The following is a 27,947-nucleotide window of genomic DNA, read 5'->3' as shown; positions in this document are numbered from 1 at the left end:
TGGACACAATGGTCGTTGTACTCTAAATTGGTTGCATAATTCCACAAAGAAGCAGATATTGATTAACAGATTCACACACAAACACACGGAGAGGGAGGGAGAGAGCACAAGATTTTAAAGAATGAGCAAAGAATACATGAATCAGTGTTCAACCAATTTTCAGTGTTTTCAAGACAAAGAATACATCCACAACAGCAGGAATGCAGAAACCCAGCTCAAAATTTACGAGGAAAAAAAAAGCTACCCACAAATACCTCTCTCTCCCAAGGGAAAAAGAACCAAAGATTACAATTAAATTTAGAAAAAAAATTACCTAGAGCAAGTTAGGGTTGCCCTGAGGGGCACTCTGCGAGAAGCCGCCAAAAGGGTCACCAAATGGGTTTGAACCTCCCATCTGTGGCTGAGGATATTGAGGTTGGTATGGCGCCATACGTTGTTGTTGCTGTTGCTGTTGTTGTTGCTGAGCCATTAAGGCCATTTGCACATTAGGTGGGGGTGCGAAGTTGTTCGACATGGCAAATGGGTCATACGAGTTGAACGGATTAGCATCCATCCCAACTCCATAGCCTACATTCTGTTGTTTCCTTGCTGCGGCGTCATCGTACAAACTATCCAACAACAGCTTGTCAAATCCACCAGCCTGAGGTAGAGACAAAATTTATCAGAAATAATCCGACACAGGTATTGAGTGTCAGATTCGGCAAACCTAAAAAGAACAATTTGCAGATTCTCCAAAATGTTTTAATCAATTCTCAAATTTTATTTTATTTACATAATAATATCGTTATAACAAGTAATAGATTGAATATTTTAATAGGTTAAGTAGATATAATATTATATTTCAATTTAAGAAACTTAATATTAGGATGGGTAAAACTCAAAACATATGGAAATTGTAAAGTTGTGGTAGTAGTATTCAGAAACAACAGATAAAAGAAATTTAGAAGTGTCTAAGAGAATCATGAAGTATTGGAATCAGAGACGTGTCGGACACGGATTCTTCGCCCAGTTAAAAGAATGACACTTTTTAAATTAAAAGTAGTCACAAGAGTTACCAATGTGGTGGTCTTTAAAAATGACACTTTTTAAATTAAAAGTAGTCACAAGAGTTACCAATGTCAATGGATAAATGCTTGGTCTAACACCACCTAGTCAGGGGCTCAGGTCCACTAATGTCCATATCAGATCACAATAGAGCAATGGTAATATATGCATTGAAAGGAATGTTGCATGAGTACGGATAAGAGTGTCGGAATCCACAGGGCTATCAGGTGTCAAATATGGCTAAACCTAAAAAAAAATGATTTGTGGATTCGTCTAATTTTATTCTTTTACGATATAATGTGGTTATATATTTGGAATTTTGGTAGATTACATGTGCAGCAAATCATGCAAGTGAGAGACATCGGGCTGATTGGTGTTCAGAACAATGATGCATAGACGGAGAGGACATGTTTGTTTACCTATGAATGCCAATGGTCTATTATTCCTTTTGAGATTCTGCATTAATGCATTGAGATGATAATATTTCTCATAGCATTTTTCAAAATTACAATGGATGCAAAGTAACTTCATAAATAAGAAGCAAAGAGAAAAAAACAAAGAGAACTATAGATTGTCCAGAAAACACAAACCAATTTGCTTTCAGTCAAGTGGGTGCTATTGCTACTAGGAGTAGTAACCAGTGCTAGCTCCCATCCAGAAATATCAGTCCCACTTCCCATCAATCCTCCGTTCGTGGATTTTGAGGCATCATCTGCATAAGTTTTAAAATTTTGATTTTTAAAAAGAATACAAAATGATAATAGAAAGTAAATAGAGATCAACTGCTGAAGAAACACTAAAGAAAACCAGTTCTGACAAGAAACGAGACCAGAACCTGGTGATCCTGAGTTCAACCAAGAACAATGCGATTATCGGGAAAAAAAAAACACTAAGCCAAGAATAATTGACTAAGGGAAATGATATCAGCACAATCATATTTTGATATTTTCACAAAACATCATCTTTTAGTAATTAAAGAGCTGTCAAAAGGTTATTACATTTCTCCAAAAGCTCTCACGAGCCAATTAGAGAGAAATAGACAGCTGGGGTTTGTGCAAATACCAAAATATGGTCGTGCTGATAACATTTTCCCTTGACTAAACACAAATTATAAGCAAGTCAGTAAATCAGGCATGTGTTATGTACCCTACCAGGTGGAACTATGGCTAGAGCCAATGCGTTGCTTTCCTCGAGCGCAGCGGCATTGGGATTAATTTCATTCAAACCCTGCAGGAAGTATAAAATGGAAGGAATTTCTAGGAGTAAGAGACTGTGGGATCAACGGCATGGATTTAATCTAAGAAACACATAAGGATCTAACCAATAAATCTCCAGTATCTGCAGCTGGCACAGGTTCAGGTGCAACCTCACTTTCAACCTGAGAAGGTTCTTCTGTCTCTACAGCTGGTTTTACATCAGCTTCTACAGCAGGTTTTAGATTCTCCGAAGGGGACAATTCTTCTGGTTTGTCCATCAATAGATTCTTTTCCTGATACTCCTGGTTTAAAGTTTAAACAAGAACCAAATAAAGATATACCCAAGCACATCTGAGGCTTATTTTCGAACCTCGACAATAGAGAACGCAACCAGATTGACTGAAATACGAAACCAGTTCATAACCCAAAAGAATAGCAACCCTTTGGACCTATTTGCCTTCTTCATCAAGAGATAATACTGAGCCAAAAGATAGATTTCTAAGTCCCCAAAAAGTATAGTATTTTGCTTGCTTAAATACCATGATTGGTCCTTCCATGTAGGGGTGGACATGGTTCGGGTCCAACTTGAAGAACCAAACCGGCCTATTTGGTTCGGTTCGTTTCGGTTATGAAAATATGTGGTTCGGTTCTGGTTCCAAAATTTTGGAACCGTTGGTTTTTGGTTCGGTTCTGGGTTTGAGGTCCTGGGACCCAGAACTGAACCGAATATATATATATATATATATGAGGAAAATGATTGTGAGCTTGAAGCTCATATAACATATATGCGCTTGAGGGCCCAAACACATGTGGGCCCACATTGTTAGGATGATCCGAAGCATTCATTTGAAAGGCCCTTACATAGATAGGGTGTGTACAAAAAATCAGCTCCATAGGATCATCCTAACCCATCCAAAAGTGGAGGGCAAAATGGACAGACACCGTTTGCCACAAATCTGCCCGTTTTTGCCCTCCGCTTTTGGAGGAGTTAGGATGATCCAATGGAGCTGATTTTTGGTACACACCCTATCTATGATGGGGCCTTGCAAATGAATGGTTTGGATCACCACAAAAAATGTGGGACCCATGTGTTTGGGCCCTCAAGCTCATATAAGCTATATGAGCTTCAAGCTCACAATCATTTTCCTCATATATATATATATATATATATATATATATATATATATAGAGAGAGAGAGAGAGAGAGAGAGAGAGGTTTATGCGCTCGAGCACAGAAAGAGGGGGGAGGGGGCATTGGGGGGTGATCCTAACCATTCATTTGGAAGGCCCAATCATGGATGGGGGGCCTACCAAAAATCAGCTCCATTGGATCACCAATGGGTGTCCATTTGTGGGGCCAAAAATGGACAGATACTGTTTGTCCACAAATCTGTCCATTTTTGGCCCCACAAATGGCCACCCTAAGGTGATCCAATGGAGCTGATTTTTGGTGGACACCCATGAAAGGGCCCATCAAATGAATGCTTTGGATCCCACCCAAAATGTGGCCCCACCCTGTTTCTGTGCTAGAGCGCAGAAACCATTTGCAGAAGCAAATGGACGGAGCGCAGATAAGCTAATATATATATATAAAGAGAGAGAGAGAGAGAGAGAGAGAGAGAGAGAGAGAGAGAGAGAGAGAGAGAGAAAACTGTTGGTGAGCTTAAGCGCACCATTTTTTTGGTGCGCTTAAGTTGTTATAATGCCTCCCATTTGTGCGCTTAAGCGGGGCCCAGCGAGACCCAAACATTTAAACGAATGGGAGGCGTTATAACAACTTAAGCGCACCCAAAAAATGGTGAGCTTAAGCGCACCAACAGTTCTCTCATATATATATATATATATAGAAAAGTTTGCAGAAACACCTTCGCACTCTGTCCTTTGCAAGTGATGACAGCCATGTCAGATGAATTAAAGGAATAAAGCAAAAGTCAACATATGTGGCTGTCATAACTTGCAAAGGACAGAGCGCGAAGGTGCTTCTGCGAAGGAGGCTAGCAAATCCCATATTACATTTAAGATTTTCAAACTTAAGCAAATATGGGCCATTGGATTGAGCGAGGCTGGAAGGGAGTGTAAAAACTAATAGTCTTTTTTTATTTTCATTTAAAATAAGAGAAGAGGGAGGCTGAATTTGGAAGAAAGGGGGGCTGAAAAAAATAAATAAAAAAGTTGGTTAAACCCAAAACCGAACCGAACCAACCCATTCAGGATCGGTTTTGGTTCGGTTCGGTTCCAGGGTTCAGTTCTGGTTCCCAATATTGGGAACCGATAGGGATTGGTTCGGTTCTGGTTTAACCCAGAACCGAACCAACCCAAACCATGTCCACCCCTACTTCCATGTTCAAACCACAATACCAGGAAAAACTGACTTCGTTTTCTAGTATGCTAATCACATTTTGGCGGGGACAAATGAGAATGGATGCCAAGAAAATGCCACAGATATAAACAGCGTTGTACATAAGGTCCCCAAATATTCAAATAAACCACCTATAAAACCAAATGCTTCAGCTCATACCATTAAAAAATGACAAGAATAAGTAGCACGGTAGATCGCTCTGAATGACCTCAGAAGCCCTGGGACCTTACAGCTATCTAGGGCATGAAAGTAAAATAAAAAGGGAATAACATCCACCGACAGTATGGTTTTGGAAAATTATAATTATCTACACCCAATACAGATAATTGTAGATGGTCAATCCACTCAATCATTCCACTATCATTTTCCAAGATGTGGCAATCCTTTCAAAATAAAGGGCGAAAAATTAGTTGTCAAAAGAACTATGGTCAGAATTCATTTTAAAAAACGAATTTTGAACAGACATGCAGCAGAAGATTGATGCCAAAATAAGCCCAAAAGGAAGACCCATTACTCTTATCATATTTATAGAAACGAAATAAGAGATGAGACAATGTACATGCAATGATTCTCATTACTGATGAAAGATCTCCGGCTGCACATATGCATATTAGCTACAAAAAGTAAAAAATGCATAATACCACACAGTGTAAATGCGATGGATCTAATTATTGAGAAAAAATCTCCAGCGAAAATGCAATTAAGGTCACTTGACACTAAGAAAATCCATGGAAGCACTAGTTGCTAATTGATCCTACGCTAGGTATTCATAATCAACAATCACCCTATTCATGTAAATAGTTGACCACCGTATCCCTCTCATTCAATGAGAGATCTAGGAAGTGAGTCCCCGGTGGTTCTTTTCCCACAGGACATGTCTGAAAAGTGTCACCAGACATATTCTACCCTAGTGTCCTAATTCTCAATTTGTTAAGATGGCCAGAACTAGCTAAGAGGTCTACGAAAGAGAGCCATACCTGCTCAAAATACAGTAAGTACAGACGCTAGATTCTCCTACACAACTTTCATTTCATATAACTATGCAACTCATTGTAATGATTATAACATTATCATCAACAGTGATATGATTGCAACATGCCCACTTTATTTGTGAAAGATCCTCAACTATAAGTATATATTTTAAACAACACTGAAGCAAGAAATTATACGGCACACTAGGAATCCCCAAACCTTTCTTGAAGTATTTAGGCAAAGCCCATTGCAGGCAGCCACCAATTATGTTAACAAGACATTAAAACTTTGCAGAGGACCGTAGTACAACACCCATTTTCATAGGTAAGCCCCAATTAAGGAAACTAACTTTATGTCTACCAGTCCAAAAATTCTCATCCAAAACTAACTAGTGGTGTTAAAAATTATTGCACTGCAACAATTGGACTGGAGAGCTCTACAGTACTAAAAAGGATATTTTGGTTTTCAATCCTTGCAACCTGCCGAAAAAGTTTAAAAAAAAAAAGCAGGCATTTTGCAGTCTTAAAGTAAAAACTTTACAAATGATTTTCTAGCACGAATTCTCACTCTATTGTGCTCAAAGAACCAACAAATTTGCCGTTAAAAAAAAAAGGAACCAACAAATTTACACCATGAATGAATTTGAGTGAACGCACCAGTCTCTTATTTGAAACAGAACCAGTACGAGGTGCTTCTCTTATATATTCCTCCATTGTTGCAAGAAATGAAGGAGGTGGCTGTAGAGAATATAGACTCGTTAAGGACCATCAAACTCATCACAGTATGAAGAACCATTGAAACCAGATAAAAAAGATTATAAACATTAGACCAAATTTGAATAAATAAATAAAAAGAATGAAACCTGTCTCAGAGTTGGGAATTGAAAGTTCCTAGCAAGCTCCAAACCTTTGCAAAACTCATAAAAATCAGAAAGATTTTCAGCCTGTTGAAGGAACGAGTTAAGTTAAACAAGTGTGGATTCAGATAAGTTAAACAAGTTCCGTTGCGGAGAGTCATCTGAAAGTGAAGGATTTGAGACCTGCTGGCCAGCTCTTTTATAGATATTGAGGGCTCTGACAGCATCATGCCTTGACATCTCAAAGAACTGCAGCAAAGTAAAGCAATCATTAGATATGCCTGAAAGCTAAGACCTATGTCACAATTGTCGTTCTCCAGAATTTTTCGGCGGGAAAATTGCGGGGTATATAAAAAAATTATTTTTTTCAGTTTTATATCAGGAAAAAACTGTAAAGATAAAATTATTTAAAAATATATAAAAAATTAAATTTAAGAAAAAATATATAATAAAAAGATCGTAAAAATAATGGGATAATTTCGAGATAATATCGGGATATTTTATGATAAAAATGAAAATATCACTATATTTTTAATATCCCGGGATTAGTTCGGGATTTTGTCGTTTTATCAAAATGTCGCGATAAAAAAGCGATATTTTGAAAATATCGGAGATATTTGTGACATGGATCTTAACCCCATTCCAAGAGGCAAGGAGGATATCAGAATGTCAGGATCACCATACCATATCCACAAGATTGATAATTCCATCATTGATGGCACAATAGATTTTAAAGCTCTCTTTCAACACCTGCATAACGAAAATGGAAAGACTAAACAGATTAGGTAAGGCATCTGGGAAAATGAGTTTTGATAAATAAAAAAATGTCACCCAGATTCACAGATACAAAGACAAATTTTTGAGTTTAAGGGTCTTCCTTTTGTAGATCAGAATAAGAAAATGGGGAAATAGGTATCAGACCTTCAACCTCAACAAAATGCACTGATGTAACCATAGTTCCATACAAACCCATTATTCGTATATAATTTACTTTCTGATTTAAGTTAAAGTTGCAAATTAATTGAATTCATGCATATAAATTTGATATTACATAAGAATCCAAATTTATTGAATACAGGAAACAAGATAAAAACCAAGATTGCAATTCCAATCCAAAAACAATCAGAAAATGTGACTTGCAAAGATATAAGTACGACTCCATGGAAGCCTTAGGCTTCATTTGGATGTAAAATTATATAAAACTGGGAAAATCTATCTCAGTATTCATAAAATTTGTGATTTTCTTCTAAAAATGAAATTTGGGACATTTTGTAACTTTTAGTTAAAATGCAGAGAATGCAATTTGACAAAACACACACACACACGCACGCACGCACGCACGCACGCACACACACACACACACACACAGAAAAGAGTTCCTGCGCAGCTGCTCAGATAGCTTATCTGAGCAGCTGCTTCAAAAACTCATGTGGCCCCACATTTTTGGGGCGATCCAAAGCATTCATTTGGAAGGCCCTTCCATGGATAGGGTGTGTACCAAAAATGACCCCTTTAGGATCATCCTAACCCTGCCATTAGGATAACCCTTCGAACCATGGAGGCAAAAAATGGACAGATTTGTAAAGGCTTATACACGTCCATTTTACCTTCACAAATCGTAGGGTTGGGATGATCCTATGGAGCTGATTTTTTGTGGACACCCTATCTATGTGAGGGCCAATCAAATGAATGGTTTGGATCACCCAAACAATATGCCCTCCACTATATTTTAAGCTAGTGCGTAGATAACTTATCTACACTTGTGTGTAGAAACCGTTTTCTCATATATATATATATATATATATATATATATATATATATATATATATATATATATATGTATGTATGTATAGAGAGAGAGAGAGATTCAAATAAGTAGGAACGACCAATTTATCATTAATGTGGGTGATCAGTCAGACCCAAGGTTGCCAGGGCGGGATTCGAAGGCTCCGGGGATGGTTGGGAGCGGGATTCGAAGGCTCGGGGATGGTTGGGAGTGGGATTCGAAATTTCGCCGGGGACACCCATTGCCTGTGTACTTTGCAATCAAAGCCACTGGATTTTTCTCACATCATGTACATTAGCCCCCTTTGCAATCAAAGCCACTGAATTTTTCTCACCCATTGCCACTGATGCTGGGTGTGGGGTGATCAAAATAGGCGTAAATATCACTCCCCTAAACCATTCTCAAGCCCGAAAACCTCTCAAGCAGTTAACCATTCACATAGAAACCGTTCAAGAGGGGGGAGGGGCGGGTTTATATCTGAGGAATCGTCCTGGAAACGGATTTCACGGAATGGGATTTGCGATTTTGGGTAATGTCAATCCGCGAATTTTATTATCAATGAAACGCGAATCCATAAATGAAGAATCGTGATTCCGGTGGAAAAGAAATCGCGATTCCCAAATAGGGATTCATGTTTCCGATGAAAAGGATTTGGGATTCCCCTATTTTGGGGAATCGAACCGAATCCCGAATCCGATTCCCCACCTGTGAGAATGAATCATGGTTCCTTGGTCAGACCACATAATCCTAAGAAGAAAGAATTATGCATTAGCTAAAAGGAGTAAGCTATATCTCAGGAGGATTGTAGGATGATTGCCGAAGAATATTTTCCTTTAACAGGTACTTACAATATAAAGGACATATGTATACCGGTTTACAAACTTCCTTTTTTCCAAGGTTGTTTGGAGTTCATGAACAACTTGAAACGATTAGATTGGGAGGCGAAGCAAACCCTTTGCATTCGAAAGATATCCGATCTGATAGCCATCCGGATGAATCCGGTTGAAGAGGTCCCCTACCCGCAGTTCGCTTCAGATTTTTTCTCCGAAGATAAGGAATATTGGAACTAGACATTGGGATTTTATTGGTGGAATTGAGCGAGTGTGCATGATAGTTTTTGTGCCAGAGTTAGTTCGGATGTTCTGTAAAAGGGTTATGATAGACGGTTTCTTAAGAGCTAGAAATTAGTTTCTTACTGGATGGAGAAAACGTAAAGATGGCAAGGAAGTGTAACAATTTTTTTTTTTTTTTTGGGTAATAGTTTGTAGGGATGGGAGTTCTTGGGGATTTTGGTTTTGGTTTCTTTGGTAAAAGAAATGAATGTTGGGAAGACCTGGGTGGTGGTTGAACAATGTATAGACATCTGGATGCTGTTTTGTTTATCTCTTTTGGACTGATGCCAGCATGTCGGTCCAGTCCACCTTAATATTTTGTAATGCAAGCTGGGACTACTGGTCCCAATTGCTATCTTAATATTAATGAAATATGTCAATTTTAAAAAAAAAAAAGAAAAAGAAACGAGTAAGCTATATTGTTTTTGGATGCGGCTTTGGTTTTTGAGGCTTCCATCGCATTGGATTTTCCATCTTTAGGACTTCCTCCATTACAAGCTCGAAAGAGTCCGGAAATTGACTCATATCTTTATGTGCGAAATTCTTCAAAAACACTCAGTTAGGGTTCCGAACGTGAAAGCTCGATCTTTGAAGACCTCCACTGAAGTACGGTTTTAACTTTCCACCGAAACCGACATGAAATGACTGAAATGTTTCCATCTTCATTTCCACCGAAACTGAAATGCATACCGAAATCAAAATCATAAGTGTATTAGTGGTATACAATATTAGTATGTGTTACATAATTATATTTATATGAAGAATAGTATGTGAAATGTAATGTGTGCACTACATATAAAAATTTATATGAATTATATATGAAATGTAGTATGTATTGAATAATCAAATATGTGTGACAACGCATCTCAGTAGGTGTTAGTAGTTGTTAAATCATTATGGATTGCTATCTTTCTTATGTGATGGTTTCTAAGTATATATTTGTGCTTATTCCACCATTTCCTGAAGTTTCAACTTAAGATTCTATCATTTGCATATGTTCCTTACATTTTAGTGATTTTACAGAATTTCCACCAAAATTTCCAACCGAATCCAAAACATTTCCATTTCTGTGGAGATTGAAATTGAAACCGAAATTTAAAACCTTGCACTAAAGAAACTCTTTTGGAATCCGCCACTACCTTTTAGATCAGTGTTGAGCTAGGGTTTGAAAGGCCAACAAGAAATATCTTCAAATATTCTTTTGCAATTCCCACTTTGTACTTGAAGCAAAGGGGAGTTAAGATTTCAACATCTAAACTTCTTACATGGATAAAGAGTTTTTGCTTCTACCTTCTAGAAAACCCAGAGATTCTCGGTGCTTCTATTGATTTTTTCAGCAATACTGGATATCTAAGGCATCCAATTGCTCTCGTGCTTGTTGCAACGGTTTATTTTGGCTGGGCTTCTCCTAGTGTGGGCGCTGCCACCGACGATCCATGATCCCATTTGGATATGGCAACCCTGTGACTTGGTCTTCTGATGAGAAAGAGAGTTTAGGGGTTAGAGGGGTATAAACCATTTGATCGAATGGGTGGTTTATAAAATTAACAGTTGCCACCTAGAATTCAGGGTTCTAAGATCCATGAATAACTCTGATCAACTGATCTACGAATTCAGAAAGGGCACGAGTCTAGTTACAAGATTGGAAGGTGTTACGCATTCAATCTTACCTAGTTTTTCAACTGGCTTCCACCAGTAATCTCATTTTTTGTTCTGAAAAACTTTTTATTAAATCCATATTCATGATACAAATGAGTTTAGTAGGCTTTTCTGCATATAATCATCATCTTTGGAGGGTGAAATAACATGATTAATCCAATCAAGGTTGAATTTGGAACGATTCCAAATCAAATGTCTGAACATCCAAACGAACATGTGATATGTCTGCCTAGTCAGGATTGGTGTTTTTACTAGTTTGGGTCTGAAATATATTTTTATTTGAACGTATTGTGCAGATGCCTTGTATTTTTGGACCCTGATGGGCTAATGTGCATGATGCACACGCGAGTCGAGCTGCGCGATCAGCTCGTAGGGGGTGCAGGGGAGTGATTTTCAGATTTTCCGCTAAAGGGTATTTCGGTAAAATTCTTCATATAGTGGCATTGATATATAAGCCACATTTTAGGGTTACGTGAGTAAGGTTTTTTTTTTTCTTTGTGTGTTTTCTTGGCCAAGAAGAAGAGGGTTTGTAACCCTAGACCGAAATAGTGAAAATACTTCTCTTGTGGGCGTAGGCACATTGCCGAACCACGAAAATCCTTTGTAACGACCTCAAAATTTGGGTCCACACCCAAAGTGGGGATGCGCACCACACTCCCAAAATTGGGAGCACGCGCATAGCTTGGGCGGGCCCCGTTAAATTGGTTCTATTTTAAAAAAATTAAAAAGAGAAAAGAGAATCTTTCCAAATATCTTTGAGGTTGTGATAATTATGAAATTAGAAAGCCAACAAAAAAATCCTAAGAAATAGGAAAGCACCAATAATAAAGAGGGATACAAAAAAAGGAAACCTTTTAATTGGGGAAAGAATCCCCATCAAGGAGGATTCTTCCCTCCTCAAATCTCTATTAATATTATATACACACACACACACACACACACACACACACACACACACACACACTATATTGCAGAAGAGAAAAGGAGAGAATTATTTGAATTTCTCCCAAAATTCTAATAGAATTACACATCACTTTTTTTGACTTTTTTTAACAAAGGCACCCATTCAACCCACATATTTTCAATCCTACCCCCTCCTTTATGCTTTCTAACAAAGGCACCCATTAAAGCCACATAATTTCAATCCTACCCCCCTCTAAAATTACGTGCATATGTGACATCAGAACCGTAATTGTCATATTTCTATACATCTTCGTTGTAGTTTTTTCCGTAATTGTAATAGCAAGGTACCATTTTTGGGTACTTTTTCCCGTAATTGCTCTACTGTACAGCACTTTTTCCGTAATTTTCCTCCAAAACTTTAGTACCTTATGTTATTATTGCTAGCCACCTTTCTAGAAATAGTATTTCCGTACAGTTTTCACCACGTCTAATGAGACAAATCTCTCAACACATACAATTGCAAAGGATGGGCGAGAAGTAGCCTTTGGAGAAGGTGGGTAGCAAATACCTAGCAAAACAAAAAAAATAGCAAAAACAAAGATTGGAGAGTTATGATCATCCCATGGAAATGATTTTTGGGGCACAACCTATTTACATTGTGGCCCATCAAATGGATGGTTTGGATCATCCTATGGTGTGAGTCGTGCATTAACATTAAGGCTCAATTGTAGGCCCCACCCATATTTGTCAAAATCAAGTTTGCGATGCAAGCCCTAAAAATCATTGCCATATGATGATCCTAGCCCTCCGATTTTTAGAGAAACTAATTACCATGTCAATTATCGAAGCCATTGCCCTTTTTTATCATTTCGTATGTATGCCACTTTTAGTTATACAATTTCTTCAATTTCGCTATTGTTAATAGTTTTAATGCTTCTTTTAATTAACCATTATCTTTTCTTCGCCGCCTGTGCATCGCACGGGGTTTTTTACTAGTGTGTGTGTGTGTGGGTCTATATATATATATATATATATATATATATATATATATATGAGAAAACGGTTCCTACACACTAGTATAGATAAGTTATCTACACACTAGCTTAAAATATAGTAGGGGCCCACATTATTTGGGTGATCCAAACCATTCATTTTAAAGGCCCTCACATAGATAGGGTGTCCAAAAAAAATCAGATCCATAGGATCATCCCAACCCTACGAACCGTGGAGGCAAAAAATGGACTGATTTGTGAAGGTTTATAGACGTCCATTTTACCACCACAAATCGTAGGGTTGGGATGATCCTATGGATCTGACTTTTTGTGGACACCCTATCCACGTGAGGGCCTTTCAAATGAATGGTTTGGATCACCCAAACAATGTAGGCCCCCACTGTATTTTAAGCTAGTGTGTAGATAACTTATCTACACTCGTGTGAAGGAAATGTGTGTGTGTGTGTGTGTGTGTGTGTGTGTGAGAGAGAGAGAGAGAGAGAGAGAGAGAGAGAGAGGGAGAGTTGGCCGATAGAGGGAGAGAAAGAGAGAGGGCCGAGAGAGACGAGACCGAGAGAGAGATAGAAAGAGTGAAAGCCGGGGAATAGAGTGAGGAGGAAAGAAAAGAAAGAAAAGGGAGAAAAGAGAAGAAGAACCAGATCTAGGGTTTCTTCGCCCCGTTTTCCATTCACGATTCGAGTAAGTGCTGAAAACCTAGTTTTTTGTTATGTTCCATTAAATTTTGATAGGATTTCAGTCCATGCATAATCTTTTTTATTTTTGAGAAGTTGTTCTGGCGTATCTAAACCCAAATCCTCTCACAAAACCCTTAAAATTTGTTTTTGATAACGGCACCAAATAGGTCCGTCTTTTCTGGAAATAATTGATGCGTGATAAACATTTTTCATAACAATATAAAATAGACTTGTCTTTGCTGGAAATTTCAGAATTAACTGATTTAGGATCAAAATCCGTTTTTGATAATGGCACCAAATAGGTCTTTCTTTTCTGGAAATAATTGATGTGTGACCAAAACCTTTTTTATAACAATATAAAATAGGTTTGTCTTTGCTGGGAATTTCAGAAATAACTGATTTGGGATCAAAATTCATTTTTGATAACGGCACCAAATAGGTCTGTCTTTTCTGGAAATAATTGATTCGGGACAAAAACCTTTTTGATACAATATAAAACAGGTTTGTCTTTGCTTGGAATTTCAGAAATAACTGATTTGGGATCAAAATTCATTTTTTAAAACGGCACCAAATAGGTCTGTCATTTCTGGAAATAATTGATTTGGGACAAAAAACTTTTTGAAAACAATATAAAACAGGTTTCTCTTTGCTGGAAATTTAAGAAATAACTGATTTGGGATCGAAGACCCGTTTTTTATAACGGCACCAACTAGGTTTGTCTTTTCTGGAAAATTAAGGAAACAACCGATTTGAGATAGAAAACCATTTTTGATAACATCGCAAATTAGGTTTGTCTCTTCTAGAAACTTAAGAAGATAACTGATTTGGACAAAAATCCATTTTTGATAACGACACAAACTACGTTTGTCTTTTCTGGAATTTTAAAAGGAAACAACTGATTTCAACGCTATTAAGTTTTGATAAACCGCACAAAGTCAGTCCGTGTTCTAAAAAAGAAATAGATCATGTATATGCGTGTGTATTAGTATAGAGTTGCATTTTTTTCGACTGAGAACTAATTAGGTTGAGGAAAATCGTCTAGTCGGGAAAAGAACTTTTGACACTTAGATGATTTACATAACACCCTCGATATCTAATCCTTCTAGGTTCTCTTCGTGACCGATGCTCATAGAGACTTTCACTTCTTTCACATCTCGAAGACCAAGGCAAGTAATGGTAGACTTGTTTAATAATGATAACATAAATAGCTTGATTATTATGACTCTAGCTATTACAATGATGTGTCTTATTCATGGGTTGTTTACGTTCCGAGGAATTATCTCTGCTATCTGCCTTTAATAAATTGATTTAATGAGGAAAATTGAGTACCAATATTTGAATGAAAAGTGATAGTTCGAATGATAAGGTTTGTAAGAAAAAGAGAAATTTAATCTCATAGCTAATACAGAAGAAGTACGCGTAGTGTGTGACATACTTTAGGATTTGGAAGAGAGGGAGGGAGGACTAAGGAGACCCCTTGGATCCAACCTTGGGCAAAATGCCAAAAGCCACCCAGACTGAGAGCGTAAGACATCTGGCTGGCAATGCATATATGGGTGGAACCTTCAAGGTGACAAAAGAAATCCTAGAGAGGATCACATTCCAATAGGGAATGGAGGGTCCTTGATGGTCAGTGATCGCCGACAAGGCTATAAAGCCACCGCTAAAGAGCAAAGAACAATGGGAGTTTGCCGCATGATCACTGGGGAAATGGAGAGTCGCATATTGCTTGTCATGCATACATTGTATTTTTTTTAATTTAGGCTGGTTAATACTTGAAATCTTGCTAAGAATTTTTTGTTTTTTGAATGGTAATCTTGCTAAGAATGCTGCAACTGTTCAATTTTATGTTAATTCATTGTTGTAAGAATTAGTGTTATAATATCATGTTATTTTTATTGTTCTTATTATGCAAGCCTCGTCCTTTACTTTGCTCTAACCCACCTTACCTACAGGAAATGTAGGTGACAGGGAAGGAGCCTTCGCTAGCGAGAACATATAAAGAACCACAAGGGAAATGGGGGTGCTGGCGTAGAGTCTTGTGGAATGACACGATTGTCACTCCCAGAATAATTGAGGTGGATTGGAGATTTATTTGGTTTTAATTCAAACTTTAAGTTAGTTGGTTTATGTTTAAGTTGAGATGATGTTTTTTTTTATTTAAGGTTATGGAAATGGATATTTTAAATTTTAAGATTTATTTATTAATTAAAAAGTATTCTTCTCGCTTCCGCTATTCATTGTTCAAAAAAAATTACCGGATTTTATCTATTTTATCCCGTACCGACCTAATGCCGGAAATCGGGCCATTACATCCTGTGTTTCTTGTTTGATTGCATTCTTTGCATCGTTTCTTGGCATTTTTGCTACACATCGTGTTTGATCCTTGTTGAGGAGGTATTTCTCAGTTTTCTACATAATGGCCATGAATACCGCCTGAATGGACATTCAACATTTATGAGCAGCACAGATAGGGAATATTTAGACTATTCAGGATTTTCTAGACTTTCGTATTTTACTCATAGATTTTGGAGATCTTTCAAATCTCAATGTAAAAGCTGCCGGAACTTATTTCCATTCATTATATTTAACTTATTTCCATCCACTCTATTTCTGTGGCATAAATAGATAAAAAAAAATTGGAAACTAAAGATTCCTACACGATTTCAATTGGAATCTACATTGGTATGGAAGAAAAACAAATATTACTAAGATCTGATTCTTATTAGTACATATTTGATAGATTTCAAAATGATTTTTAAGTAGATTAGGATTAGAATTCAATAAAATGGATCAGATCCAGGTCAAATCAAAATTTGAGGAGAATTCTGAACTTTAAATGTAAGAAATCTACACATGTTTAGAATTCTTCTTAGATCTGAACCACATTTAGAAGAATTCCAATATTATCATCAGTAGTAATGTCTAGAACTCCTCAAAATTTTCAGATCTAGTTTTAGAGTCGTCGGATCTCATTTAAATAAATCCATAAAACCTTAAAGTGGTATAAATAAACATATATTTTAACGAGAGAAATTCAAAATTTTGATCTAATTAGAATTAGAATAGAAGTTAAAGGACTATTTAGACAAACCTAAGAAAACTTGGAACTTTGATGATCTACTACGAAAACACTGCAAATTACCCTATGCTATGCCTACGTATTGAATTAAACATGTAAGAATTAAAGAAAACTGAACTTAAAAAGAAAATAGCCTGAAAATTAGGTGTGGAAGGTAGATTACTGATTGATGCTCCTCAGCTCCCCCCAAGAACACCAAAAAATGGACAGGTTTTAACAAAAGTTCAATCTCAAGATCCTCAAAATTTAGGAGATCTCTGGAGCCTCTCTCCATGATTTATTTAGAAATTTTTGTGGGAGTATCAGTGTATCTTTTTTTAATAATTGATGCGATATTTGTAGGGACTTACATCAGGTAAAATTTGCTCACAATAAATGCGGGACTAAACTTTGGTAAACAAATCCCAAAAACAATCAAGCCAAGTGTGAAACCAAATGAAAATTTAAATTTTTGCAGGAGCTCAGTAATGTCCAAACGAACTTCGGCATGTCCTATTAGACGTGAATGTCTATGATCAGATAAAGGTGTATCCAGTCGGATTTTCCAAAGAATATTTTTCAAATCTTTGTCTAGGGTATTTTCTGATGAAAATTGAAAATCAACCCTCAAGGCCATTTTTAATCCTATTTTGAAACTTTCTATGAATTCAATGGTTCTAGGAAATAAATCTGAAAAATGTTTCAAAGAATGATCGGATGAGGATTCGGAAATTGGTATTCTAACTGGTTTTTTAACAAGTGCATTTTAGATTCCAAATTCGTTTCCTATTAGGGGATCAATTCATTAAGAAACAGATATACCTTATAATTGGCGCAAGAGACTGATGGTAGGTTACATCGAAACAAAATGAGGTGTCTAAAACGAGTCTTCTTTTTGATCTATAACAACCAACATGATATCGTTACATTTTAACAAATTTTCCATCTTCTCATAGAACAAGCGTGAAAGAAGAAAGAATGGAGAGAAAGGCTCTGGCGCTCATTGTAGTGCTATTTTGGTTCGGATTCTCCTGGACTTTTATTCCAGCCTGTCACAGATTTTCTGCCTTCTCAGAGAAGACAAGTGAAAGAAGAAAGATCGGAGAGAGCGTGAGAAAGGGAGGAAAACGAGGGAGAGTGTGCAGCATCAAAGTGGGGAAGAAGAGCGCTTTAGAGGAGAAATATAATTTAGAACTCTCCATGAAAAAATTTGTGATTTTAATATGACTCCTCTCCCATGTTAACCACAGAATAAGAGTAGGTTAGCTGTAGTGGAAGCATGCTTCAGGAGTTTTGAGCGATCGTAAAATACGTACCTAGTTGAAGGAAAAGTTTTATGAGACAGTTGTGAGGCCAGCCATGCTGTACGGCTCAGAATGTTGGGCCACCAAGAACCAGCATGTGCATAAGATGAGTGTAGCAGAGATGCGAATGCTTAGATGGATGTGCGGCCACACAAGGTTAGATCGAATTAAAAATTAAGACATTCGTAAAAAGGTGGGGATGGCACCAATTGAGGAGAAGATGAGAGAGCACCGCTTAAGATGGTTTGGGCATTTCCAACGTAGGCCTTTGGATGCTCCAGTGAGAAGAAGTGACTCGTGCCAAGTTGGAGTAAAAGGAGGTAGGGGCAGACCGAAAACAACTTGGGTAGAAACAGTGAGGAAAGACTTCAGGGCTAGGAACATAACAGAGAACATGATCCTGGATAGGATATGTTGAAGTATAAAAGATAAATAACGCCTTTGTCCAACAGCTTAAGCTTTTGGAGAAGTTAGTTAGTTAATATGGTATCAAAGCCCTAGGGTTTTGATCCCTAGGGACACCATCGTTGCCCTCCTCACCAATCTCCACCCAAAGCCAAATCCCTCTCCAGCCAAAGCCAAACCCAATCTCCACCCAAAGCCAAATCCATCTACAGCCCCAACCCAACTTCTCCACGGCAACCCACCCGTAAACCCAAACCTATCCCATCCCCTTACGGCACCCCATCTCCACCCGTACGGCAACCCAGACCCACCCGTAACTCCACCCACCCCCCCCCCCCACTTGTCGTACGCTCTCCCCTCTTCTCACGACACTCCCAGCCCCCTCCCTCCTTGCCGTAATCCCCCCCCCCCCCCCCTAACTCCACCCCCCCTGTAGTCCCTTTGTCGTCCTACACCCTAAACATGATCCCTTTCCACTCACTCCTCGTGTCTTTGGGTGTGTGTGCTTTGTTCACCATTTAGGACCAGGACGAGATAAACTTGATCCTCGTTCTGAGCACTGTGTTTTTGGGTTATTCTTGTACACATAAGGGGTATTGCTGTTACAGCCCTCGCCTCCGTCGTTGGTTCGTTTCGGAGGATGTTACATTCTTTGAATCTGAGCCATTCTTTGACTCCACTCGCGATACTTTAGCCCCGATCACAGATTCAGTGCCTTATGTTCCTCTTCCCGTCCTCCGAGACTCTGTTCTAGTTCCCTCGCCTCATATCCCAGACTCTACACCTGTGTCACCTTTTTGGCCTCTCCTCCTGTTGTATTTTTTGAACCACAACAACCAACGGTTCCTCCAAAGCAGTATCAACGTCGTCGACGCCCTGAGGGTCCATTACTTGCGCCAGTTGATCCATCGCCTTCGCAGCCAGAGATTCCAATTTCTACTACTCAGGTATCCTTTGTTCCTAGTTCTTCTGATTCTCCTATTGCGTCGCGCACTCTCTCTCATTCTACCGCACATCCTATCTCTCATTATGTTTCCTATGATAGTCAGACTCCATCCTTTAAAGGATTTGTCACTTCGTTAGCTTCTGTTGTGTTACCACAATCTGTGGCCGAGGTTCTTGCTCACCTAGGGTGGCGTGCTGCCATGGACTTAGAAATGGGCGCACTTCATGCGAACCAGACTTGGGATCTGGTTACTCTTCCTACTAATGCTCAGCCTATTAGTTGTCGCTGGGTCTTCTCGATCAAGTATTTACTTGATGGTACCGTTGAGCGCTTGAAAGCGCAAATTGTAGCCAAAGGGTACACGCAAACTTGTAGGGTTGATTATACAAAGACATTCTCACCAGTTGCCAAGATACCATCAGCTCGTGTGCTTCTCTCCTTGGCAGTTAATCATGGTATCAGAGCCAAAGGTCTCGAGTTCAAACCTCCCGGATAGCAAAAATCCACATGCGATGGTCGGCCCAAAGTGGGACAGGGCCACAAGTGCAGGGGAGTGTTAAATTATAAAAGATAAATAACGCCTTTCTCCAACAGCTTAAACTTTTGGAGAAGTTGGTTAGTTAACAGGATAGAATGGAAGAAAATGATCCATGTACACGAACCCAACTAGTGTCAGGATTAGACTTAGTCAATTTGAGCTGGGTAGATCCTTTCACTTTCTTCATGAAAATTTTCTAAAGGATTCATTAGCCGACCCCAACTAGTTTGGGAGAAAGGCTTAGTTGAGTTGAGTTGAGTTGAGTTGAGTTGAGTTGAGTTTAATATTACTCCTCTCCCCCGAAATCTATAAAATCACAATTATAGACTCAATTTACGATTTTAAAAGATATTGCCCAAGTTACCCAAACAAATGCTTTTCAAAATCCTAATTTCAATTCTCATGAATTTAGAAAGTCTAGTGAAATCACGATTTAATGGGCTAACCAACCGCAGCCTATGGTTACATGGAAAAGTCCCAAGTCTTGAGTCTTGACCAAGTTAGACTGAATCTCAGACAGGCAAGTCATTGCATCAACATCAACTATGAATATAGGTGACTCCGGTAATCCAGAGTCTTTTAAGTTTCTCAAACCTTGTTTGGAAGTGAATTGGCTCTTTAAGTTCTACATTCATCCGATGACATTGAAGCTACACCAGTAATGCTATCAGAATCTAAGACTAAGGAAAAAAAAAATTGAAAGTCATGAATCCGTTTGCACCCATTTGTTCCTTTCCACCTTGCCAAGTTCCAAATCCTATGCTACTGATAGCCAATTTAGTCACTAGTCCAAGAAAGAATAAGAAAATGCCACTGGACTTTACAAGCTCAATATTTTCTTCAATGTTTCAGGCTGTAAATGATTTTTTATTTCTTTTTGAAAGATTCAGGATGTAAATTAATTACAAATTTTTTATTTTGTACATTTGAATAAAGGTTTTATGAGAAGTTTGGCATGTTGATACAAATCTAGAGACCGAAACAATATCCAATATTAAATATAACATTTCGAGCATTATGACCGTTGCAGCATAATTAAAAGTTTATTAGGGCTACCATTTGAAAAAAAAAATTACCAAAGCTAAGGCATATTGTATAAGATAGTTGTGGAAAGCTGCTCCTTCGGGCTGCAAAACATGAAAAAAAATTATGATGTTCGATCTAGAAAAAAGACAATTAATAAATTGCAGAATTCTCAGGCTGAATCTTCATATCAAAAAAGGCCAAATGACCAAATATTCAATTTCAATGACTACCTGGCAGCCAATAAGTCGGTACAATAGCTGTTGTAATGCAGGCAACTGCTCCAGCAGTTCATCACCACCCAAGTCCCTTGTTTTACTATGCCCCTGTTATCAGAAAGCAAAAATTAATAAATAGTGTAGTAACCATGATTATGGGATCATATATAACACTTATGCATGATGAAATGGGATGCACACCTTGGCCGCTCCGGCTGCAGATTTTGTTAAACGCTCGGCTTCGATGTCATACTTTAAAATTCTAAAACACTCGAGCCTTTCCTCTAAAAAGAGAGCATATGTGCGAACCCAAGCAGAGCAATCCCAGGCTGCAGGGGATAAAATCCAATCCATCTGAGAAGGAAGTACTAATAAATCCAAATTTCTAGGAGCATGTCCCTTTTCAATAGAAGGTAGAATGAAAAATTTCCTATGCAAACAAAAAATGGCCAGAAATGAATTACCAAGAGGACTTGAGTCATCCTTGAAATTAGAGATTTGGATAACATGTCCTCTGTGTGAATAGTTTAGTAGCTCATCTCGGAAGGTAGGATCTCCCTCTCTCAATGTCCTGTGAATAACGATCAATGTTTTCAATGCAACCTGCAGAATTGCATCAATAAGAAATCAAAATTATACAGACAAAGAAAAGCAGATTCAGAAACTAGTAGGCAATCTTAATATCTAAAAGCTTTAGTTTGATCATGCAACCTTTTCAAAGATAAATCCGACTTCAGGGCCCACACAAATAATAAATGATACAGATCCATGCAAATAATATGTTTGTACCCATACACGCATGCATGAACCTGCTGAATGACTGCTCATTCTATTGCCTACGAATCCATGTTAGTTATAGATGAAGTGCCCCTAATGGTCAATATGAAATAAAAGCAGAAGCAAAAAAAATCCATGGCTAGCTTCCTGACACTTAAATCAGCTGCTTATACCATGAACATACCAGTTTTATTGAGAAGAAAAGTGTTAAGACTTAAGAAATAGATATATAACACTCTTTTTTTGGTAGGTAAGCTAGGATCGAACCTGAGACCTCAAGGTTGAGAAATGAAGCCTCAACCATTGAGCTACAGGCCCAACCCCTGATGTATAAATCTTACCAAAACCTAATTATCAGAATTATTTCACCAAAACTTTAAATACTAATGATCTCTTCCAGAATCAAGGAGCATGTCCTTTTCCCGTGTCTGTGTTCCGCACTTTGCCGTTGTGTTCCGCATTTTACCCTACAGAGTCAATAAAACTCTTTTGACACTCCCGAGTTGTGGTCGCGTCAACAGAGTTCTTGGCCGCGTCCGCGCCAAATCAACAAGGATTTTTTCTTGCCGCATTTTAATCCGCACCCGCATTTTTAAAAACCGGTACCATTTATCAAAAAGTTGAACAACAGAGATGGAAGGGGAGATAGCTAGGAGACAATTATCAAGAGATAAGTTATTGATCCTTAAAGTGGTTCAAAAACCTAAATTGACAACATCTCCATTGGCAACCAGCACCTGGCTGGTGTAGGCTGCCCAATATTTAGATTGATAGTGAAAAAAGAGGATTCCAAGTGATATTTTCAGGTATCTCCAGCATCAAGGTCCCAAAAAGAAAAAAATGTGTACCTGATACATATACTTGTGACTTTTTTAATGGAGAAGTCTTCTAATAAAAAAGGAGGGAAGCCGCAATGACCAAGATGGACAATACAAAAGAAAGGAAACAAACATAACCATTCAAAAAAAAAGAAGGAAACAAACGTAGCAACCTCTACCAGCCTAAGATACAAATACAATAATATCATGGAGGAAGATGGTCAAACATCTCTAATCGAGTTCTATCCACTCCAGACCGAGCCAACTGATCTGCATCATTTTTAGTCGATCTGCTTACATTCTGAAGCTTAACTGAATTCTCCTCCAAGCATTCCTGAATTTCTTCAATGGCATTCCCAAACCTCCAAGATAGGGATTCATGTGGTCCATCCATCTGATCACATTAAGGGATTCAACAATCAGCCAATCTATATCTCAGCAATCAATAAATCAGACACCATCCAGACTGTCATCACTTCCGCTTCATTAGAATCCTCCACTCCTGTCAGACCTGAGAAGGGCTATTTGATCTCTAAGAAGCCAAACCCCCCCCCCCCCCCCCCCCCAAAAAAAAAAAAAAAAAAAAAAAAAAAAACCCTACTCCTGCAGGACTGACTTGGGTTTCCTATTCTTGAGACGTCGAAATTCAATTTCACCGTGCCTGAATCCGGCGGGGACCATGTAGTTGCGGGGTCAAAAACCTTCTCCATACTAGAGCACACCTCCCTCCAAAACTGTCTCAGAGCAAAGTTAGAAATGTATATGAAGCCTGGGGCACGATAGGACTTCGCCCAAAGGATAGCTAGAGATATGACCTTCATACAGATGTAATAGGAACCTCGATAAGAATTTCTAAAAAGGCGACTATTCCTTTCCTTCCATATAACCTATATGGTAGTTAACAAGACCATGGGACAGAGATCCAACTCTCTTCTAGCTCATGGGACAGAGATCCAACTCTCCATAGAATTCACCTTTTTCTCACCCATGGGACAGAGATCCAACTCTCTACTAGCTCATCCAGCCTCGATGGGAAAACCCATGAGATACCAAATCGCTTAAGGATGTGAACACATACCTCTCTAGATATTATGCAATGAATGAATAAATGATCTATTGTTTCTCCCGCCTCTAAACATAGAGCACAATGATCCACTATTAAAAACTTCTAATTACAGATATGGTCAACCATCGTAATCTTATCTAATATCGTCGTCCAACCGAAAGCACACACTCTAGACAGAGCCGGAATCCTCCAAATTTTGTTAGCTAGTGAAGACGGCAAGATTGGGCAGGGGTGATGGAAATATGATTTGACATTAAACACTCCGATGGAGTTTCAGATCAAGATCCTTTTGTCACCACCTTCCTTCTTAATGAAAATAGAATTCATAAAACTCAGAAACAAGGCTACACTATCAATCTCCCCGTCAAAAAATTCCGACGGAACTTCACTTTCCATGAAATCCTCCTATTTATATGCTCACCGATGCCTCTTTGTCAATTGCCAATGCAAAAGAGGTGTATCCTTGCACCATAAGTCTTTCCAGAACTTTTTTATATCGCCCTTATAAGCTTTATATCTAATTCCTTTTAAAAAGTTGGTCTTCTACTTTAATATATCTCTCCACACCATCACCACACTACTTTTATAGTTGTCTTCCAACACCCAACAACCATGGCTAATCCCAGACTTCTTTTCAATAATATGAGCCTATACATGATTTCTCTCCTCAAATCTCCAAAACCATTTACCAAGAAGTGCTTTGTTCATTACCTCGAGATTGCAAAAGCCAAGACCATCTGCACCTTTAGGCTTGTAGACTTCCTCCCACTTTACGAGATGAGTCCTCTACTTTTCAATTGAGTCCCCACAAAAAGTTACTCTATACGTTTTAGAACTCAACTTGTTCAAATGAGCATGGATAAATAATAAATTGAGAGGTTGGCTAAGATCGATAAGTTTCCTCCGGGTCAAGCTACGTCTTTCCAATCTCTCAATGATCAAATCCCATTTTCTCTTCATTGGTCTTCCCAGGACCTATGTATTTGGAGGGAACTAGTCTATACAGCACCCGAGCATCATCACGTATCTCTCTCTTTCTTCATTTGAGAGATGAATGCCCATCGGCTTGGATTTGCCAAAATTAGTCATTTGCCTTAAGACAACCTCGTAACACAGAAGAATTGTTTTCAATTTTAAAACATTGTCCTTATTTTCCCCACTAAAAATCAGGAAGGCCGGCATATTGAACGTGAGTAATCTCCAATCCCGGGCTTCTCACTCTAAGTCCTTCGATGAGCCCACATCTCCTACCTTTCTCAAGCAATTCAATCTACTAAGGGTTTCAGCCATAATTATGAACAGGAAGGGGGACAGCGGATCACTCTGTCTCAAGCCTGGAGAAGATTTGAAGAAGCCTTTAAGAGCGTGATTAACCAAGATGGAATGCCAAGCTGATGATATGCGTTTCCTATCCAAGCTCACCATCTATTTTAGAAGCCCATCCCCCCCATAAAGTAATCCAGACATTTCCAATCCACTCTGTGATATGCTTTTTCTATGATCAACCTGCATACAATGCCCTTGTACAAATTTTAAGAGTAATACTCCATATCTCCACCACATCATTAGTTATGAAAGCTCCATCTAAGATTTTACAATCTTCTATAAATGCCAACTGACTGGAGGAAATGACTTTTTTTTTTGAATGGCATTGGAGGAAATGACTTTGTACATAACCTTTCAGCCTATCTGCCAGCACACCTTATAGACATATCCCACCAAACTAATAAGCTTGAAATCTGATACCCTATCCGCCCCTTTTTCTGTGGAATAAATACGGCGAAAAAGGCACACATGCCTTTATCTAGCTCTAAATTCTCAAAGAATCTATGTCATCTTTCACTGCATCCTAACAAAGCTGGAAGAAGGCAAGGCAGAATCTCTCATGCTCTGAAGTATATTCACCTTTCAGGGAGAAGAACCCAGTCCCGATCTCCTCTTCTTCAAATGGCCTCTCTAAGCATTGTCGGTTTGCATCATCAAGCTGATCAAACTCGATACCTTCTGGGGTGAGGAGACACTCTTCCTCAGCAAAATATAATCTTTTATAAAATTTCAGTCTCTTTAGTCATAGCCTCCTTATTTCATATCCAGTTCCCTCAATCTGCAAGGAAATAATGTCGTTACCTCTCCTTTTGGCACTGGCAATCCCATAGAAATACGATGCATTCTTGTGCCCTTCTTTGAGTCATCTAGATCTAGATCTCTATCTACAAAAGATTTCATTCTGCACCACAATATGATTATACCCCTCTTTAGGGATCCCTTTGTCCTCTACTTCCTCCTCCCCTACCATATTTGATGAGTGAGCAATCTTGATAATTTCCTGTGGAGACTAATGAAAGAAATGATGTGCATGCATCTAAGTTGTAGGTTCACCGGCCAAACAGATGTCAGACTCAAGGAACAATTGCTACAATTGACCTATTGGATTGAAGTGACTCCCTCAGTTCCATTAGATGACTCATCGGATATGCCTTGCCTCCATTCTACTTCTTCCTAGTTCCTAGGAAATCCACTATTTGATTTCTTGACTGATGGTGGGAGCCTCAAAGTGGACACATTTGTCAGTTTTAGCATCTTTTTGTGACTGGTAGGATTTGTGGTGTATAACCCGGTAATCAAACTTCGTTTGTTTTCTTGTAATAAACTTCTATTTGCAGATTAAGTGTGCACCCATGTATGATGTTTTATAGACGTATTAAAACCTAAAAACTTAAAACATTATGAAGGAACACAATAATGAAGGAATTGCTTTAATTAACCTATAATAACTGCTTTAATTAACCTATAAAATCAAAGTTATGCACATTAATAACATGTCTATGTGTGTAGAAGAATACCGTCCAGTTACGTGTCTTTGCCAATCTTCTTGCAAGTGCGTGTATGCAGTAAGAGACATCTGATAGCGGACGAACAGCAGAGGTAGCAGCAAATATTTCTGCAAAAAGAACAGAAAAAATGATAACACAAGCTAGAACAAAATAATTGTAAAAGAAAAATATCAAGAAATTTTTAAATTGCATAGATATGAGAAAAATGAACCGAAATCATAAAAAAAAAAAGGTTAATAAAATAGCATTAGGCCATAAAAAGTGAAGATTGTTGATTAAAAAAAAAACAATACCAACGTGAAGATTAGATCCATATCCATTAAAACTGGTATCGAATCACATTCATTAATTTGAAAATGACAGCAAACTAACCACAATTCTATTCAAATATCCGTAATCCTACGCAGATCTATGACCTAGCAACCAAATTCAAAAAATAATAAAACAATAAAATAAAATAGAATCCATCAAATCGAACCCGAATTACTCACTTCAATAATTCGAAAATGACAGCAAACTAACCACAATTCAATTCAAAGATCCATAATTCTACTCAGATCTACGACCTAGCAAACAAATTCAACAACTTTTAAGAAAAATAATTAAAATTCATCAAATCGAAGCCGAATTACTCACTTCTAACATGCTATTCCTTACTCAGATTTATGACCTAATAACCAAATGCCACAGTTTTTAAGAAAATAAAATAAAATCCATCAAATCTAAGCCGAATTACTCACTTATAACATGCCCTAATTCAACAATCTCTAAGAAAACAAAATAAAATCCATCAAATCGAAGCCGAATTACTCACTTCTAAAATGCCCTTTCTTTGGCATAAATTCAATGTGATTTCAGTAATTCAAAAATGACAGCAAACTAACAACGATTCAATTCAAAAATCCATAATTCTATGCAGATCTACAACCTAACAACCAAAATCAACATTTTTTAATAAAATCCATCAAATCAAAGAATAATTACTCACTTCTAACATGTCTTTCCTTTGGCGGACATTCGACGTGATTCGTGGCCTTGACTACAGCAATATCCAGATCCTTTTACCATTAAAAAGTAGAAAAAAAATAAATAAAACAAAATTCAAAGATACAAAAACAGAAAAATTCAAGAAATTCAAAAGAAATGATGGAGAATTAGAACCTTGAATTCGCTGTTGACCTTAGCAAGGCCGACTGTGGTGGAATCTTTGAGCGCTCCGTAGGCTTTTCGCCAGCTCTGTAGCGTTCCCATATCTATCGTTTTTTTAGAAACCCTAGGTTTTGTTATCGTTTTTTGAAACCCTAGGTTTTCTCGTTTATTATTTTGGAATCGGAAGAGATGAGAAGATGGAAGAGGAGATGTTCTGGTTTTCGTAATCGTAAC

At 38.0% G+C, this 27,947-nt stretch overlaps 1 protein-coding gene across 2 annotated transcripts; it reads right to left on the bottom strand.

Moving 5' to 3' along the window:
- Window positions 1–92: 92 nt before the first annotated feature.
- LOC143856451 (putative clathrin assembly protein At5g57200) lies at window positions 93–27,947 on the bottom strand. Of its 2 annotated transcripts, none has more exons than XM_077366677.1 (15): window positions 27,726–27,947; window positions 27,553–27,622; window positions 26,574–26,671; window positions 21,534–21,672; window positions 21,271–21,398; window positions 21,085–21,177; window positions 20,905–20,955; window positions 7,112–7,177; window positions 6,611–6,676; window positions 6,434–6,514; window positions 6,228–6,308; window positions 2,366–2,542; window positions 2,196–2,271; window positions 1,635–1,756; window positions 93–640 (listed from the first exon to the last, which is right to left on the bottom strand). In XM_077366677.1, the coding sequence occupies exons 1-15, from the start codon at window positions 27,813–27,815 to the stop codon at window positions 314–316; spliced, it is 1,665 nt and encodes a 554-aa protein (XP_077222792.1). In that variant the 5' UTR covers window positions 27,816–27,947; the 3' UTR covers window positions 93–313. The 2 variants fall into 2 exon arrangements, with proteins under 2 accessions (XP_077222792.1, XP_077222793.1); XM_077366678.1 differs by having other exon boundaries at window positions 21,534–21,640; window positions 27,726–27,794.

Source organism: Tasmannia lanceolata, unplaced genomic scaffold (assembly GCF_043159265.1).
Source record: "Tasmannia lanceolata isolate RefF3 unplaced genomic scaffold, GAP_Taslan_0.1 ptg000023l, whole genome shotgun sequence".
In the NCBI taxonomy this organism is placed as follows: Eukaryota; Viridiplantae; Streptophyta; class Magnoliopsida; order Canellales; family Winteraceae; genus Tasmannia; species Tasmannia lanceolata.
Note: the sequence above shows the minus strand (reverse complement) of the source record. Positions and strands in the feature narration are given on the sequence as shown.

Coding starts and splice junctions, on each gene's coding strand:
- LOC143856451 (XM_077366677.1), bottom strand. CDS start 27,815: ATGGGAACGCTACAGAGCTGGCGAAAAGCCTACGGAGCGCTCAAAGAT. Junction 27,623..27,725: donor AGGTCAACAGCGAATTCAAG/GTTCTAATTCTC, acceptor TAATGGTAAAAG/GATCTGGATATTGCTGTAGT. Junction 6,309..6,433: donor AATTCCCAACTCTGAGACAG/GTTTCATTCTTT, acceptor TATTCTCTACAG/CCACCTCCTTCATTTCTTGC.